Source organism: Gambusia affinis, linkage group LG20 (genome assembly GCF_019740435.1).
Source record: "Gambusia affinis linkage group LG20, SWU_Gaff_1.0, whole genome shotgun sequence".
In the NCBI taxonomy this organism is placed as follows: domain Eukaryota; kingdom Metazoa; phylum Chordata; class Actinopteri; order Cyprinodontiformes; family Poeciliidae; genus Gambusia; species Gambusia affinis.
Window position 1 is genome coordinate 10,438,103 of NC_057887.1, and position 20,103 is coordinate 10,458,205.

At 40.0% G+C, this 20,103-nt stretch overlaps 1 protein-coding gene across 1 annotated transcript in view; it reads right to left on the minus strand.

Annotated features, from left to right (window-relative positions):
- Positions 1–77: 77 nt before the first annotated feature.
- Positions 78–20,103, minus strand: part of wnt3 (wingless-type MMTV integration site family, member 3) — a 28,342-nt gene continuing 8,316 nt past the window's right edge. Inside the window, exons 2-4 of the mRNA XM_044101888.1 lie at positions 9,905–10,146; positions 6,292–6,557; positions 78–3,848 (exon numbers count right to left, since the gene is read on the minus strand). Coding sequence (XP_043957823.1) covers positions 3,369–3,848; positions 6,292–6,557; positions 9,905–10,146 — 988 coding nt within the window. The 3' untranslated portion in view covers positions 78–3,368. The remainder of the gene's footprint in view (positions 3,849–6,291; positions 6,558–9,904; positions 10,147–20,103) is intronic.

Genomic DNA, 20,103 nt, shown 5'->3' on the forward strand with positions numbered 1-20,103 from the left:
TCTCGGTTCCGATGATCCAGACGTTCTTGTAATGGTTAGATATTTAGAGGTTTGTTTTTGTTTTTAACTTTGACTATTATTTCTCTCACTTCTGCGCAGCATTGTTTGTGCAAAACATTGCAAATTATTCAAACTCCCTAACGTTCTTCATTTTCATGAATTTTGCTTTTAAAGAACATTTTGTGTGATGCCCTTTCATAATGTAGCTCATACTGGTGATGCTTTCTGATATGGGCAACTGCCCAGAGCAGCATTTTGTTGGGGATTGTCTTTCCTTCTTGGTTTTGTTTTTCTGCCCATCTGTGATTTAAAACGGGAAACTGTCAAAGCTACTGCCTTAATATAAGAGGTTACTTTAACTTCTGGAAGACAATTACAGGCTTAGTTAGAATGCAGAATTTGTTGCAACCAAGAGAAAAGTTTCGAAGTCTTGCAGTGCCGTGAGTCCTGCTGCTTACATTTCTTCTGGTTTTATTAGAACTGAGGAACGTGTTGTTTCATCGCCTGCGGCTCAGTTTTCAGAATTGTAAGCTCCAGTGAGAATGGACCTCAAAACATGAAGGACAGCAAATTGGATGTAAATCAATAAAATACAGGGTTCCAACGCATTTTCCAAGTAAGCGTCCCACACTTTTCTAACCTCCAGAGTCCTCAGTCAGCTTTTGAATCATTGTCTGTGTTTATAGTATCAAAGATTGCATACAGATTTTAGACATTTCCACATTGTTCTGCAAAACCACACACCGTGAGGAAGGCTAGATGAATGGAACGGGTGGATGGATGGATACAACACTGTATGTGCAATGTTTATTTAATTACCAGCACAAAAAACCTTCTGATTAGAGTAATGTTCTTTTATAATTTCAAATATTTATCATGTAGACAAGAAAAGTAGGAATAAAAGTTGCTAATATTTAAACATAATTTTTCCCCCATACTTAAAACTGTGTGGGAACCCATGAAATACTGTCCTAGTTTGAAAAATGCCCCGTCATTGAGTTAAAAAATTACAAAAAATACACCAGTATCAACTTGACAAGTGAAGGTATTGATCTGACGATGGAAACATCAAGAAACACAAGACAGACTGATTTTTCTTCTTCAAATATATAATCTTAGTTCAGTCATACAGATATATACATTGTATAATAAATAATATTTATAAAAACATAACATTTACGATTATAAAATAAAAAGGGAATTATTCACTTTAAAACATTTGTACAAAACTTTGGATATAGCAGGGGGGGGGTAAAATCAGGATGTTGGATAGTGGAAAGGTACATCCAGGTAGAAGATGACACAAATATGCTAAGCTATGTCACACAGAGAGGACTGCCTATACAGGGTGGGTATAATTTATAAGAAGCATGAGGAACCATCACAAAATGATTTATTTTTATCTTTTCCCGCACAAATGACCTCATTTTCCCTTAGTGATCTCCGAATGTAACCTTAGTTAAAATGCATTCCTCTGCTGAACTCCTGCATGCTCCCTCAGCGTTACCACGACGGTGCGGCGGGCATGTTTTTTTTTGGGGGGGGGAAGCAAGGACAAGAATACAGCTCCATAAATCAGACCCGTTGAATGCTTCAGGACGGGAAAAACATGGAGGAATGCTTGGAGAGACGTGACAGCCAATCAGAGGCTAATCCTTGGTCTCCACGTGTCATCACATGTCCTCTTGTTTTTACTGAATCAGGTTTATTTTTAGACACAAATCTTTATGATGAACCCGACGAACCGTAATCAAACGCGCTAAAGCTCGACTCAAGTATGATGCATGGATTCGTGAGCAGTTCAAAGGCCAAACTCGCCCTCGGAAAAGTGCAACAAAGCTATCATTCATAAGAACTTTGCAGACTTTTTTTTTTTAATTTTTGTATTCCCACCTAGAGTTGTTGGAATAGTGCATACATAAACCCATGTGGGGATGTTGGTGAGAGTAATGTGCACGCGCCCTCCTGCATACCTTCAGTCCCATCCTGATGGCCATAATTCAGAAATGCAGGGCTATAAACCTCACACTGTAGCGTGTATATATATATCTATATATATCTTCCAGAATTCGTAGTTGACTGGTCCAGTGGACTCAATGAGCTCAGTAGTTTACAATAGACAGGACTGTTGCACCGTCAGCGTCTGCCTACTGTTTTCAGTTCAGTAGTTAAAAAGTGACATTTGGGCTGCAGAAGAGTAACAGATAGGATGTCATGTTAGTTTTAGATGTATGTAAAAGCTGGAGAAGTGAGGTGTAGGTTGGGAAGAAGGGTGTGTTTTACTGCATTATGTGTTTCTATACATGCCACAAACATCATGTTGGCATAGAGGAGGGAAATAAATAAAGACACGGGGGAGAGGGCGCTGAAAGTGGCACAACTGCTTCCCATGAGTGCGGGCGAAGTTTTTCAGGTAGTCCAGTGCAGGGGTTATAAGGACTAAGTTGTGTTGCTGTTTCTGATTTACCTTTAACTATCCATTACGGAGCCCTGCGAGTGTCAGGTGTCAAAGTAAAAACAGAGATTAAATGGGACGTGTTCCTCAGATGAGGAAATAAAGTATGTTAGGGTTTGCTGAGTCTTTAGGTCACAGGTTCCTAATGTTGGGATCTTGATGTCAGGTTATTGCCATAAGTGTTTCAAAGATTAAAAACTGTAATCATAAAGTGATTCAAGATGTTGTACCATGTTATTATTTAACTGCCTTATTATAAGTATGTGTACTGTTCAATGTACAAAAACTGAAGTGGAGAAATATTTGCTGCCTTACATATTTCTTCAATTTGTCATGTTTAAATAACTTAGATCAACCAAATATCTCTAAATACTCTAAACACTTTTAGTGTTTAGAAGTAAATACTCTAAAAGTACTGACTTTTAGAGTAAATGTGATAGATTTTCTGATAATGATTTCATTTATTCATTCATCCAAATGGTTCAACATAGTTTAAAAATATTTCAGTGGTAGGCCTCCATTTCCTGTGACAATGTTAACAGAAAGTGTAAGTGTCTGATACGTCCAAAGTGATTTAATGACTGTACTGTTAATAGCGCTGACGGATGAATATTGCATCTGAATGTTGCAAGATGTTGACAATTTTTTAACTCCAGTTGTACAGCTGGTGTATATAAACACCAGGGTTACTGTAAATCAGTGAACCCAAGGAATTACTGAACTAAACTGACCTAATCTCTGTTTTTATTGTTGTACCTGACCCTGGCTTGGTTCCATACGTTACAGCCTAAGTTTGTGTGAGTGGGTTATTGACCGGTATGCAGAATGTGTTTGCGTCTGCAGGGAAGTCGTGCAGGACACGGGGGTTAGGGTGGAAGGTCCAGCAGTCAGTTTGCCTTAAAGTACAGGCCTCTTATTTGCATGTGTGTACATCATAGACACGCACACACTCCTGGCAGCTGACGTAGCAGCACCAGTGGAAGATGCAGTGGCATTTCTCCTTGCGCTTCTCAGTCCGGGTGTTGTGGCCCCGGCCGCAGCATAGGAGGTCACATCCCTCGATGCCATGCGACGACACGTTGCAGACGCGGTCGCGCGTCCCGAACGATCCCGTTTCTGGGTTGGGCTCGCAGAAGTTGGGCGAGCCCTCGTAGTAAACCAGATCGCGCTCGGTGGGGTGCTTGAAGAAGTTGTACTTCACTCGGAGGGTCTCCACCCAACCCCGTGACTCACGGTGCTTCTCCACCACCATCTCTGAGGCGCTGTCGTACTTGTCCTTCAGGTAGTCACCCAGCGTGCGGAAATCCGGCTGCGCCCACCAACAGGTCTTCACCTCGCAGCTTCCAGAAAGGCCGTGACATTTACAGCGCAGGTGCATGTGGTCGAGGATGGTCTGAGAAACACAGAAGGCAGTTATTAGTTTGTGGGATTATATTTTGGGTGTCACTGACCAAGTGAAACAGTAGTGCACAAAAATACCTCAGACTTGACCGAGAACTGTGAAACAATGGTTTCTCTCTAGGTCTCATTCAAAAGTCTTTGCCAGATTTCTATGGGACAAGCTGACTTCTATCCAGAGATATACCACCCCACAATCTCAGGATATATACAAAAAAGATATGAAGATATGACTTTGTCGGTCACATCTGCTTGCTAAAGATTTTGTCTGAAGGCATGTCAATACATGTCCTTTAGAATGTCTCCACCAGTTTTGCACATCTTTAGACTTTCCAAGATAGCTCAACATTCATTTTCCACTGCAGGGACAGACTCCCAATTAGACTGAATTCTGGGTGTCGACTGGGCCAACATAGCAGTACATAAATCGTTTTTATGTAAGCTATTTTATTATAAATCTAACTTTATGTTCTGAGTCTTTGCCATGTTGTAAGGTGAACCCCCACCTCAGAGGGAAATCTTTTGAAGGATCTACCTGGTTTTCTTCCAGAGTTGTCTTGTATTTAACTCTTCCTGCCTTGATTTAAGTTTAAATCACAAGATTCTTGGAGCTGTGATTATTGTAAATTTTTTATCAGACATTTTCCTTCCACTTAGCTTTCTGTGAATATTCTTGAATAGAGAGCAGGTGGATTCTTTAGCAATGTTTTTTTTAGGCTTATCCTGCTTGAGGGGCGTGTCAAAGACTATTTGCTGGGCAAAAATCAAGTCAACATGCTTCTCCTATGTTTGTATAGGATGTAAGACTGCCACATTTTGTTGGCTGTAAAGTTAGTCAAAGCTACCAAAATGGAGATAGAAAAATCCAAGTGTTACATTAGACTGTAAACTTAACAAAATATGTTATATTTTTACATTTGTGTTAATAACACAATGCTGGGGTGTTTTTATCCAATGTGAAACCAAGAGTATCTCCGTAGCAGCCCATTGCCGAGAATCAGCAGGTTGCGTTGCGGTTTATTGTCTGAAGCTTTTACAGTGCAGTTCTGCGAAATGAAACCGAGCCACTGGCTGTATGTTACCGAGGGTTCAGGCAGCTGTGAAGCACAGATGCTTTGTGCTGCTGCTAATTCTCTCTGAAGTCAGCGTGCTTTCCCTCAGGGCACATTTTACCTTTGTGTTTTGATTTAGTTGTGCTTTAATTTAGCAGATATATTTAGCAGCTGAATTCCCCCAGCTAGGGCGGAAAGCAGGTGGTCGCGCACTGGTGGACTGGTGACATCACGATGTGAGCTTGTCATGCTGAGATAAAGTCCCGGGCCCTCGGGGCTAAATAATGAAGCGTGAGAGCACCAGGTGGAGAGAGCTGGAGGCCTCTGACAGCAGCCCTGCTCAGTTATCTCCTGTGGCCCGTCTAACTGCTCCGGTGTGCTCAGATCAAAGGGTCGCCTTGTTCCCGTGTGGTCCCTCTATTTGCCCCCGAGCGAGCAGCCGAGGGCCTGTTTTCCCCCCGCGGTGACGGCAGCCGGTGATGTTTTAAGTCTGAGATGATTCCCTTTCTCTTCCACCGTCAACTCGCTCGGGTTATTTGACTGTTGGGGGGAATTTTTTTCTTCTTCTTCTTCATTGGGACACCGAGCATGAAAGGCAAGGTGTGGGCCTGACTGTTGTTTAGATGAGTAATTAGCCAGTCATTCAAAGTCAGGAGCTCAATTTCAGTCAGAGTCTCAGAAATGTGCGGACGAGTCAAATAGCAAATCCCTGCCCATCTCACGAACAGTTAGTAATCCCAAACCGCAGTGTTTACCGCATAAATCACCTTCACTTTGGAACAAGCATCTCATTGTTTTTAATTTTTATAGTGGCCTAAACGTTTCTTGAAGTTAAATTAAGTAAACTAAGTTCAACTTTTAACAAATACACTGACATGCATTTGCATTTCCAAATGGATGCCTTTTGGAGTATGTCTCCAACAGCATCAATTCGAAATTTTTGCCCATATTATCTTTGTGAAAAGTTCAAGTTCAGTCAAATTAGATGCACTGCTGGACAGTGAACCTTTGACCCCGTCTCAAGTATTCTACCGCCTATAATGGATTTTCTTTCTTGATTACTTCGTCGGTGTCCCTGTCCCTGAAGAAGGAAAGGTGTATAGGCAGGACTTGGTTTGCAGCTGTGCCACACTCTTTTCTATTGTCAAATGATGGGCTCAACAGTTTGGTGTAGTAGGCTATAAATGCTTAAGAAGCCTCAAATGTGACTGAATTAAAAAAATTATTCTGCAAAGCCAAGTTGAGCTAAACTTCCTCCACTGTGATCTAAAAGGTGCATTGCCAAGTGTATGAGCTGAAATGTTTAAATTTGACAAAGAAAGTAAAACAAATGAAAGGACTTTTATTGGTCAAATCCTATCAGTGACTCTTTTTGCACGTGCTTACTGTGCGTCCGGCCTCGTTGTTGTGCCGGTTCATTGCAGAGCGAGCATCCGGTCTGTTCTCTCTGGCATCTGCAAATTCCCTTGACACCAGCACCCCGAACTCCGCGTCCTCGCTGCAGCCGCCCCACTTCCAGCCCTCGCCCGGCGGCCCCTTGTGGTGCGAGTCGCAGCCGCACATGGTGGATGTGCCCTCGGCGCAGGATCGGGTCACTGCGAAGGCAACACCAGCAGAGGCTATGGCATGGACGAACGCAGACTCTCTCGTAGCTGAAGGAGACAATCAAAGACAGACACAGTAGAAAAAAAAGGAGAGGAGTGTCAATCTTGGATTTAAACATGGACAAAGCTGCTGCCAACATCCAGACAGATACATTGAAAAGGATCCCTCCAGGCAAAACCCTTTTAACACAACATTTTATCTATGGAAGCAGCAAATTTATAGGCAGGTATTTGCCAAAGGAACAAAAGAAGAGAAAAACATGTAGCTCAAAGAAAACTCCCCTTTTTTGTATTAAATTTTTAACAGTTTTTGTTTACAATTTTGCTTACATCAGTGGCAACAAGGATGAATCCCTGCCCTGAAACCTCCCCTTTGTGGCGTCAGGTAGGCCCCGGCATTGAGTGGGAGCTCAGTGACCTCCTGTCATCCCCGAGGTGTGCTGCTGTGCATCTGGATAGTGTTTCAGGAATGTTGTCACCCCCAGCTCCTCCTCCGCACCCGTCCCAGCTCAGAGCCCCTGGGCCTCAGGTGAAACCGAGCAGAGCGTCGGCCCGTTTCTTACTGACGCTGAAGGGATGGAGTTACGCCTCCTACAGCTCCAACAGCTTATTATGTAATCAGATACCATTGTTTCACAATCACAGCACACTTACCACAGCTCAGCCATTACACCTTATTAGATCTGCTGTAGACTCGCACAAGTATGACAGTGTGTCATATAGCTGACTTGTCAGGAGCGCTTAGTGGCTTGATCTCTCCAATAGATGGGCTAGGGCAGATCTTATATATTTTTTTGCCTTAGCAGAGAATCAAACTCTCAGCTGCATCTAAAGCCAGGAATTCCTCCCTGACTCAACTTTAGAGAAAACCCAATGGGGGCACTTTACAAGCCTCACTAATGCTCAACATGTCTCCAAGCAAAGTTGCAAAAAGGATGGACTTCAAAGTCAAGCCAAGTCAAATAGATCTTTTGTTGTCTTCTCAACCATTTATGTAGTGCACAGAAAGACGAAGGCAAAGTGGTCTTGATCAGCAGTTCTCCAGCCTTCCTGTTAGTCTTTCGAGGATTTTCTTTGAAAGTTGTCCGCTTTATTTATTTTGTTTTCATACCATAGCCATGTTTGTGCACTGTTTGAAGCCCACTATGTTTAATTTATTCTCAGTCATAAATCATATGCATAATGTTCAGCAGAGAGAGAAAGCCTAATCAGAGGTGATAGGAAGACGTAATTTAGCCAATACAGGGCTGTTCTGTTGCAGACATTCAACTTCCAGCAAGGTCACAAACCCAAACACACAGCCAGAACTACAACGGGATCGTTCAGATTATCTGTTAAATAACCCAGTCAAGGTCCAGATTAAGATTTTCTGGCACGACTTAAAAATACATACTTTTGCAGGGTTCTCGATTGATCAAGACCTATTTAACAACAGCCCGTGCTATTGGAAATAAATTTTGTAGAAATAAGGGATGACTCAAGACTTTAGCGCACTTTACAGTCTGCAGGTTGGGCTTCCTTTTCTTGCCCTGCCAGGACCAGTCAGACCCTGAAAACAAGCCCCCATGAGCCCTGGGCCCCTGGATCTCTGGCTGTCAACCAAGGCCAGCACTGCTCCTGCTACCTGCTGGGCCCATCAATCCGCCTTTGTTTCCCTTGTGTCACACTGTATTATCTGCACAAAGGACCCAGCGACTAGCGCCCCCACAGCCCCGCTCTGCCCAGAGCTGGCATTCCCTTAACTCCCCCTCCTCTCCCTCCAACTACCCATTTCCACCTCCACTCTGAGCTGAAATGGCATACACCCGTTTCCCCCCGCATCTATACCCTGGTTCCTTAGGCATTCACCAAACAGCAGCTCCAACGTGCACCTGAAGGTGGCGACAGGTTGGACGTCTGCAGAACTCCCTTCTTTTTCCTTACTCCTAAAGAGACACACTCATCGTCTTTCCTTTGCTACTTCCTTCGCTTCCTCATCCCAAAGATCTACTGGTCTAGATTTGGAGAGATCCCCTTTCAGGCTGTTTTCATGACAGAGTCAAAAGGGCGTGTGAATGGGGTGTCCGTGGGAGCTGGACTGTGTGGGGAGCGGACTGGTCTTCATGCACAGTAGGGGTTGAGCGGAGCCCCTAGGCCCTTTTCTGTTGCCTGTAATCTCATTTGGCCTCCCCTATCCCTTTTATTTGACTGGGGAGCTTGGACTGCTCACACTGCCCATTCCTGCCCGGTTTCCCTCTCCTCTGACACACAAGCTAATTCATTTCCAATCAGCAGGCTTAGTCACAATGCAGAAACGTCTACCTTTAAAATCCGGGTTTTGAGCAGAAGACATGGTTCTATTGTTTCCTGTGTAAGGGATACTCCATATCAGTAGTTCTGTTAGGGAAAACACCTGATATATTTTTTACTGTGCATCAACTGCACTTATTGTACCCATCTGCCATTCTGTCAAGTCAATATCTGTCTGAATAGAGTCAAAATATATTGCCTTGAAATGTTTTTTTTTATGAGGTTTTTACATTTCGTCAGATTACACCCACAAACTTCTTTTTCTTTTAACAAAGAATATTTGAAAAGTATAATGAGTATTTATATTCAGACCTCTGCATCAGGACATTCTCGATCCAACTTTAACTTGAATTACATATTTATCCCTTTGGGGGGTATTGTTCTACCATCTTTCAACATTTAGAGTCTGAAATCTTCATATTGCAAAATAGCTCAAGTTTATTTAAATTGGATAGTCAGTGACCATCAACACCAATTTTTAAGTTTCGAAACTTCAAAGACTCAGATTCTCCATTGACAATCTGTGGCAAAAATCTTGGAAGGATGTTTGAAAATTGTCTTGTAATCTAACTGCTCTAAATGTCTCTGAATCTGTGTCCCTGATCTGCCTGCTGTGTTCTTTATTATAGTTGCACAATATCAAATTGCAGTTATCCTTATCAATATTTCTGAAAATTCTCAATTTCAAAACACTGCTTAAAATTTGGGTTAATTGTTAATAATATAATTATTGCAATATTTAGCAATAGTATAGCCCTTGTCCTCTTGATATTGTTTTCTTTCTCTAATAAACCTCTGAGCCTTCACAGAACAGTTGGATTTGTACTCAGATTTAGTTGTACAGAGGTGAAGAATGTGGACTGAGGCTTATTCATGAAAGTAAAAGGGACTTCATACAAATACACCCTAGTTGTCTCACTTTTTCATGTTTGAAAATATTTTCACAACTTTTATTGTTATCCTTCATCTAAGTAAAGATGTGCAACTTTCTTTGCCACAGGAAAAAACCCAATAACATGCATTGGAACCTGTGCTTGTTACATGACCCAATGTGTAAAAAGTCTTACACATTGAGTTTATGAAAACAATTAGTAATAAGAATCTACCTTTGTCCAGCACTGGTCCGAAGATGGCCAGGTTGTCCTTTATGGTGGTACAGTTCCACCGGCGGCCTCTGAACTGGTGCTGACATTCCTGGATACCCAGTTTGACACCCTCAGCAACACTGGGCATGATCTCGATGTAGTTACGACAGAAGCGAAGCTGCTTGGCCACCAAGCCAGGGATGGAGCCACACAGGAGGGGTTGGGAGCCCAGCGACGAGTACTGCTGCCCCAGGGCCAGGGACCTGTGTCACACAGCGAGAGATGGGAGAGGGGCGGGGGTCAACATTTTTAAAAGACAACTACAGAACAAGAACAGTCTTGGATTTTTTGGTGGCTTTCCCAGAAAATGAATGAGTGGAATGATATGGTTGTGCTGAATATGAAAGGATTTTCTGGACCTGGACAAAAAGAAACACACCCAACCCCTCACTTGTATGGATTTTGCCAGGATTTCTATTTAGTGAGCCTGGGGGTTATACAAGGTTTCTTGTATGGAGCCCACTTAGATTGGATAATGTAACTCGTGTTGAAAAAAACAAAAAAACAAACAAAAAAAAAAAACAGCTGAATCCTCTTTGTGGGTCTTGGCTTGGGCTTAAATTGGCATTAAGAAAATCAGTACAAATTTGACAACACGTGTAGGACCCCAAATGGAATGGATTGACAGAACAGTCTGTACAAAAAACAACAACAAACAAGCAAATAAATAAACAAGCCAGAGCAGTTTATTGGGCTCTGGCTATGTATTTCCAGTAAAAACATCGGAGTGCTTTGCTGCTGGATTCCGTAGTCATCCATTTTCAACTGGGAGCCCTGGACTCATACTTAGAGGAATTTGACTGCAAAAGAGGTCATGACTTAAAGATGCTGAGAGATTCATATTGGAACATAAAGCAAAGATGAGATTCTGAGGTTCCAAAATGACTGCACCATGAGGTCCTGTCCATGAACAGAGCTAACAGGATCGGAGGCAAGGGCAGCGGAGAATCCAACCCGCACTCGGAGAAAGCTTGATTGTAAATTGAGAATATGGATCCAACTCTTGCTTTGTGCACTCTAGAACCAGAAAGCCTTGAGCTTCTTCCACAAAATGCCAAGCTGGACCTGGTTTGAAGCTTCTCTAGAGACATAATGGACAACCAAACTCTTGGTCTGCAGCTTGTTCCAGTGACCTATGCAATACTGAAGAGGTGCATGACCTGCAACAACCCAACAATATCCAGATCCTTCAACATCTCACCCCCCACATCCAACTTACTTTTCCAAGTACTTCAACAACTTCATAGTAATGGATTCACCTTTCACAGAGTCCCTTGACTCTGTGTCCTCTGCAGAGGACAAGATGACCAAATTCATGAGATCTTTACTTACAGAACTTGTTCACACAGAAAACATCTTAAAGGCAGATGCTATTCAAAAGTTCCTAATGGGACAAAATAATTCTTATCAATAAAAAGGATTATGTAGTCAGCATATTCTCAAGGATAGTAAATATTCTGTTTGAGTTTTCCTTGTAATGAATGTGAATAAAAGTCTCTGATTCTGATTCTGGTCTGGAGCAAACCAATGCAGAGGATGAAGAGAGGAGTTATGTAGCCAGGGATGGACGTTGCGCCTTCACATCCATGACCCTCCAAATAACCTTGCATCACATCAGAAAATGTTTTCTGGTGAGAAACAAGTGCTCCTATTGTACACATTTATGTATTTGATATTGACAATGCTGTTTGCATGGAGGCAAACGGTCCAAACCCAACAGATTCTCTCAAACGTATCCCAGCTTTATTCTAAAAACTAGTTTTGCTTGGACTTAAAACTTTTTCAACACCTCATCTCTTCCCATTCAGCCAAAGAAAAAGATAACTAATTGTCTTTAGCCAAAAGGAGATCAGAGATAATTCATTTTCTAAGGATTGATGATAATAATAATAATAATAATAATAATAATAATAATAATAATAATAATAATAATAATAATAATAATAATAATAATAACTGAATATTTTGTTGTCATTTCCTAATAAACACTTAAAATGATGGTGCGTTCACTAAACACAGTCATGGTTAAAACAAACTACACCCTCTTTTAGTACCAAGGCTTTACATGTCACGACATATAACAATCGTCTGCTCCTTCCCAGGTTCTAAGATGATTCAAACCTAACCCCCAAGTGTACAAAGGCATCCAATAGATTATACTGAGATTATACTGAGATTATACTGATCAAATAAAGTTAAAGCAGGAAATAAATCCCTGTGGGCGCACCCAATGATTGATTTTCTAAACATCTTTAGCAATAATATCTTGAACTAATAATTTTCTGAGTGACTTTATCCTCATCTTACTGTTTGTGGAGAACTCATTTACACAACATTGCCTCATTGTTGGCATGACATGAAAGTCTGGAAAAGTGGCCACACATTTTAATCTATGGCATACAGAGGATTCATGGTCGACCAATGGCTGCAAGGGTATTAGGTCTTGTCGCTGCAAAACAGTCCCAATCATTGGTCCTCCACCATCATGCTTGACAACTTGAATGAGGTGTTTGTGCTGAAATGTTTTGGTTGGTTTCTTTCTGACATTATGCCTTGCAATTTGGCCAAACATCTCTGCTTTGGTCTCTTCTGACCAATAAAGCCCTTCTCAGGATGATCCACAGCAAACTGAAAGGTGCTTATCGACTTAAAACAAGCTCCTATTTAACACATCCTGGTTTCCACCATCCTATTTAAGCGATACACGTGCCCTTAATTTTTAATGCAACGTATTAATTTTGTGTCATGATCTGTAGGTGTTTTAACTTTTAGTTTGATTTGTGTTTCTGGTTTTAGCAATATCTTACTTAGATCAGGTTTTAGTTTATTGCTTTGGGCTAGTTCTTTTCATTTGTATATTTTGATCAAGGTTTTTGTTTTGGATTGCTGTTCCTTTGTCTACAATTTAGGTTAGCTATAGGTTTTTCCCTTTTGCTTCTAATTTTCATTTCTTGGCTTTCAGTTAGTTTCTATCTGTTTTCTTCAGGTTACCAATATTCTTACATCTCAGCTTTTCCACATTTTCTAATTACACTCTTCCTGCTCTAGCCCCCAGCTGGCTCTACTTACTTCTGATTAGCTCTTATTGGTTCATCTGCTACTTTCACCTCTTCCTTAGCATTTAAGCACTTCATGGTGCATGTCTATAAAGTGGCTTATTCTATTGCCCTCTGTTAATTGCCATGGTTCTCAGTGTTTCCCTCCACAAATAGCAACTCACAATAACATCTTGTCCCCATCCCCTTGATAGATTGATTTTGGACTTTATAAAACACAGTGGATCAACACCAGCAGTTGATATGACACCCCAAATTATCACCGACATTGGAAACTTCTCTGTAAAACTTAGGCTTGTTGGAGTTTGTGCCTCTCTACTCTTTCCCCAAACTCTGGGATCAAAGTAAATGTATAATAGCCCAGGTAAGACGCTTCTGACACTGTTTCTGTGTCAGGAATGATTGAACACAAGGAATGTGACAGTTGTACTCCACGTCCTGGAAACATCTGTGTGAGGTCCACACCTTTTGAATCTCCTCCAAACTCTTGAATGAGCATTCTTCCAACCCTGAATGAGCATTCCACTGAATCTTTCTCTACCACAGTGTTTGTGTTCTGAATCTTTCTACATTGTTTTCACTTTTAAAATGCGCGTTTTGTTGACAAAACATTCTGTCAAAAAATGTTCAGTAGGTATTATAAAGTTTATTTCTTAAGATTTCTTCAGTTTTGTTACATCGAGAGTCTGATTTTTGATTTGTTTTAAATTTTTTTTTTAAATATATATTTCCCACTTGTTAGCATGGACAAATCTGCAGATCTGACTAATAAAACACAACAACCTGTTTCCTCGTTTTGAGAAAAGCCCCCTTTGTGCAAAATCAACCTTGCTGCTAATTTGTGGTTTTGCTGCTCGAGCTGGTGTTTCAGCGACAACCATGTGTGTTGTTTTTTCACTTGTAATAGACAAAAAAAAAAAAAAAAAACACGTCATGTCTTAAGCAATGAGCCATACCAGAGGACTCCTGCAGATGTGCCTAAACAAAGAATAATCACTGGGGAATCATGCCAGGAACTATTACACTTTCATTCAGGTAATTAATTTTAATTGCTTTATATTTCTTTTAAACAACATGAGACAGAAAACATGTTGGTCATGCCTAACTTTTAACATGCTCAAACAGAACAGCACAGGTTCTTCCAGAAGCTCAAACATCTCAGTGTGAAAGCATGAAATGCCATGTTTCTGACATTTTTTTCCTTTTTTGATTTGATAAAAAACTCAAAGTTTTAAAGTGATTTACAAATAAGAAAGAAAGAAAATTTTGGTCTTTTGAATTCAGTCCCTTTTAATTTGCTTTCGGTTGAAGTCAAAATCAGATGCTTCAAGTCAGAGTCTATGAATGTTGAACAATGATTAGAAAACAACAACACAGATGGAAGAGAATAATGAAAAAGAATATCCTAATCAAATGGTTTATGTTTCTATCAAAGCTTTGTTGTCATCACAAAGCAAAAATATTTCCTCATCAAAAAAAAAAGAAAAATCATGCCGGGAACCATTTTTTTGTCACATCTTGAGAAACAAAAATTTGTTTCATCAAGTCACCTCATTCTTTGTCAGGAAATAAAATGCAGCTAAATTACAGATTATTATTCATCATGGTTTGCAGTTTAGAGAACATAACTGACAGAAATAATTCCTGCCCCTCCACAGGAAGAGATGGTTACTGTGTGTGTGTGTTTGTGTTTTGTTTGTTTGTTTCTGCCATTAATCTTCATTTGTAGTTCACAACAAAGTTACCAGTTTACAAAGTCTACAGTTTTCTAATTTTGCTTTTTTTTACTGAGCTTTAAAATTTTTAGGTTTGACCATAATTGAGTATATATGCTGTTAAATTTATAAATTCAAATTTTATAAACTTTAATTTATTACAACTTTTAAAAACAACAACTTGGAAGTTAAATTAAGCAATAAGAAAATGAGTTTGCAGTTTTAAACATTTCATTTAAACTTTTCACACACAATTTTGTTCAGATTTGTCACTTAAAATCTCTGTAAAAATACATTAAAGTTTGTTGTGACCAAAGGAAAAAAAAAAGTTCTAGGGATATAGATATTCCTGCAAGGAATATCAATATACCTATATCTCCAGCATTACACGAGAACATTTACAGGGTATGAAGTGCTAAAGACAGACAAACGTCAAAATGGATACTTCATATTTCTGAATTGTGTATTCCACAGCAAAGTCATGGAAAATTAATCACAGCACTGATTGCAGATGAATAACAAAAATCAAAATAATCAAATGTTCCTTTATTTTTGATAGTTTGTGCTTTTTCGGCATTTATATTTCAGTACACTGTAATATGAGGCCTGGCTGTTTTGCCTCTACAGCTGCTGTAATGAAACACGATGAGGGTTTAACAAGCCTGCACTTGTGCTATTACACGACACAGAAATTTATTTTGCCTGGTTTCTAATTTCAATAACTTTCGAAATGCAGGAGATGAATTCAAAGTTCCTGAACCACGTGGATGACCCAAACTGAAAACAGAGTGCCGTATTTTGGGCCAACATGTGGTGCTAGTTATGTCTTACAAAACCAGCTGCAATCTCTATGGACATCCTGTTTACACACTACTGTTTCTTTCCATATGGGAAGATGGTGGACAGTCAGTTCATAAAACTGCCATTATTATCATTTTTGAATAAAACAGCTAAGATAATTTTGATCTAATATTGTGACAGCTACATCATTTATCATTTATAACCTCCATTTTAAATTAAGTTCCATGCATCTGTAGAAGCAATTTATTATAACATCTCTCATAATTGTAAAAATGGCATTAATTTATCTACAAAGATATATTGCCAACAACTTGGTTAAATATAACTAATTATAATGCTGAAAATAAGTCTGTCATTTCAGTTTCTCAAACATTATGATATTCAAACCTAAAGTATACATTTAATATTTTTGCATTTTTCATCCCATTATCTGAAAACCTTGTTTTTCATGCAATGTGAAAATGCATTAAAACAAAAAACAAAATAAGCTTATATCCTCAAATATCTGGTTGTTTGATCCTCTGAATAAGATTTCTCAAATGATGAACAGTTTATTTTTTCAGATCAAAGGCTTGTTTAAAATGGGTTTGATGTGATTCTATGCATTAAATCAATGGAAAATTAAATAACCCACTGTGCAGCAGTAACAAAAATAAAATCTAATGAAAGTTTAATCAGGAAGGGATTAAACACAGCTTGGGGTTCATTTCCAGATTCTACCTTTATTTCTTATATAGGCATAACTATGTAATTTCTTTACTTACATTTTGTACCCCTTAACAAAGCATTTTGTGTCTGTGTGCTAAAACCATTGCATATGTGTTTACTATTCATTGTAATTACATATTTTCATTAAAATAATGGGTCAGAAAAATGAGAACAAATTGATTGCCTTTGTGGGCAATAAGAATTGACACATGGTCAGCATGAAACATCCATATGAAAAGATCATTTCTTACATCCTGTTTAACAAACTGAACTGTTTCTTTCCATAGATAAAAAGGTGAAATGACCAGAACCTGTTTTAATAGATTGCTTTTTTTTTTTGCAGTCTATTAAAACCCCGTCCCTATAATGACTGCACACTTTGATCAAGAGGTCAAACTGTAGCACCAACAATTAGCAAATGGCTGTTTTTAGTTGAGAACTTGGCATGCAGTAGACATCAGCTCATCAAACCTTGAAGCTAATGGACCACAGCAGTAGAAGCCCAAGCCACATGCCAGTTCTGTCAACTAATGACACAAAACTTTGAGAGAAATCCACACAACTTCACCAAAATTTGACAACTCCAAGAACGTGGAAAAAAATCAGCTGGCCTGATGAGCCCTGATTTCAACAGCAATAATCAGAATATGGCATGACCGTCAGAAGAACCTGGATTCATCTTGCTCTGCATCACTGGTTTTAGCTGAGATTGATGATGAGATGGTGCGGGGCGTATTTTCTTTGCAAATTTTGGGCCATTTAGCACCAATTACAACCTTGAATGTCTTGAATGTTGGAAGTAGCCATTTTCCATTGGCTACTTCCAACACAATAATGCACCAAACCACAAAGTCCAAATCTTCTCAAACTGGTTTGTTTGGGAGGTAGTGGAAGGTTGTTGATGTACCACGAGTCTGCAGCAAACTGCATGTAAATTAGGGCTAAAATCTCTCAAGAATGTTTCTGACACTTTGTTAACCTGATGCCAACAGGATTTCAAACCATTCCTAAAGCAAAATGAGATTCAACTCGATGTTAGCTAGATTATGAAATAACAAATACTTTACTTGTGTTAAACTTCTTGTTATTATGAACAGAAAGCTAACACATATTTCAGCTCTTTCCTGTATTTTCATTTTTTCTTGCTTTTAAGACCTGATAATTCTTCATTCGTCTGCTTGTTCCATTTCCTCACTTTGTATGCATGCACACACTACAATATATGTACCATGCTTTCATGTTACTAGTGAAAAGCAACTAATGTCCAAAGAAAAACAATGAGACACATTCTGATAGCCTCAAAAACTGCTGATCAAAGGAAAATTCAGCTTTGTTTTAACTGCAGTAAAACATAAAGAAATGGAGTAAATATATGTACTCAGTCTTCCTATTCATTCAACCAAACCTCTTTCCCACCACTACGACAACACTGGCCCAGCCAGTGAATTGAAGATTTCAAAAATTAATTTATCAACCACATGAGAGTTTGTGGTGGATGTGCTTTAACTACAAGCGGTGGATCTACAAGCCCATTTTTCTTCCTTTGCAAACGATGCACCTCACGTGATCCACAAGAGCAGTTGAGATGAAAGGGATATCTTTTTGGCTAGGTGCTAATGAGAGTCTTAACCCTGAGGGTTTATGAGGTTCATTGTGCAAACAGACACACACGCAGACTCATGCAGTTAGACCACATGTGTGCCGTGCTGATCCCGACTGCTCTGCCTCACTTCTCGGAAGCCACGAGCAACATGTCTTGACTGAGGGAAGGAGCAGCAGGCGTAGAGACCTCCTGAGAGGCTGAATGCCGAGGAAATCCGCTGCAGGGGGAACAGACGAGCGCCGCAGAGGCAGCAAACGGCAGGACTCGAGAGGTGCGTGCCCAGACTTGTTTGGATGGGGCCTCCGTTGCCCTTGGGGGGAGTTCACAGCTTGGTTGGGGGTTTTCTCAGTCTCAAAAACTGGGGTGGTGTGAAAGCATGATGGAAACCACAGAGATAAAGCAAAGGGATTCCACCACACACCTTGCTGAAGAGCTAAATATCAGGCAATCACAAGACAGTCACCATAAAGACGTGGGCAGAGAGCCTCTGAGACAACATGCGCCAATATAAACATAATTATCTTTTTGTTTTACCTTAATTTATCTTAATATTTAATGTAAATGCCTAACTACAGATAAAGTGGATACACTGATAAACCATTGTGGGAGTATTTAGGAATGAAATGGTTTGTTTCCAGGACAGAAATAGGATAGGAAAGAGGTAAACGGCTATTATTGATTAACTTGGATAACAGGCAGTCTGCATGTAATTGCATGTTTATTTGCATTGGGCACTGCTGGAGGCTTCAAATAGAAAAAGTTTTAGTTTTCATAAATTCAGTTTTTTAAATATCTGATAATATAAGAACATAGTACAAACAGAGTGATTTATTCTAGACAAACACAGTTTCATGTTCATGTCCTAAAGCAGATCATCCAGTGGCAAGTTTGCAGCTCCGGCTCCAGCTGGGAGAGACTGTTGTATCAGGACTCAGTCGCTGCGAGAGTTTTGACAAGGGAAAGACACTCATGGCAGAGCCCACTACTTCAGTCAAGTACATAGAGGAAGATAGTCTCTGAGAGTCTCTAGGGACTCCCAGAGAAAAAGTCACAAGATTTACTATTAAAGTCTGAGGCCTGAAGTCAGTGAATATAGCTAAAAAGTTGCTGCGTTGGCGACAGTGGTTTGCTTTGCCTGTTAAAGGCAATTGCAGCACAATACAATGTTTATATGTCCAGCAGAGGGCAGAGAAATGCACTGCCACATGCGTCCAGTGGATTGCTGGGAATCAGTTGATCACTTTGTTTTTCACCATGCGTTGTTTGCTACTTAGCTTGCCCTTAAAGTTACTTCTTGATTTGCTCTGAGAGCACTTTGCTTGTACAAACAGATTTGACATTGGCATTGAATTTGATGAAACATTCATTGTGTTTGCCCACAGCAATTATTGATGACGGGTGCCAGTTGCTCTGAGCTATGTCTGAATAAGTTAACTTAGTTTTTTTTTAATTTTATTTTATTTTTTTAAAGTTATTAATAATGTTGGCTTATTCTGGGTTTGTGCCTGAAGCCCCAAGCCCCAAGAGTGTTCCTCTGTCAGAAGACTTGTGCAGCAGCAGATTTGCAAAAAACATTGTTTGCATTAAACTTGGATCCACCTCCGGTTTACCTCTATATGTTGACGCCGCCGCACAGCTTTGTCAGATTTGCCCGGAGGACACCATGAGGCGCAGAAGGCACCGTGCACTGGAAGCATTGCCATCAAAGTCGCATATAGAAATCCCATAACAGAATCCGGGAAAGTAAGGAAAAAGTCATTTGAAGGAGAGTAAGTGGAACAAGCAAAGTTGCTGCCTTCCCCCCCCTGAGGATAGATCATTTTTTCTGATGGAGGCTGGAGTTTGTCCAAGTTTTATTGTTGTTTTTTTGCTACTTCTGTTTGACACACTTTATTTATTGTCCACATGCTGCTGAATGATCAGAATGAAAAGAATGACAGAACCCCTCCAAAACAAAGGTTTTAGAACGTGTTGTTCTTTATCCTTACCACTCTCTGCAGACATTTGAATCAAAGTTGAGGCAAAATGCTCTCAACTGACGCAAGACGCTATCTCTAAGCAATGAAACTGATCAGATTGCAAAACTTGAGGACCTTTTGGTCCGTAAGAAAATGAGAGTAGCAGCAGCTCTACAAGGCATCAGTAAATTCATATCAAAATTAAACATAATGCAGGTGGACAAAATTGATCCTTAGACTCTGTCCGAGCAACGGAACAATAGTATTTTGTGAATTAGTCATAAGAGCAGATTGTCGGCACCACTGCATGAATTGTTAG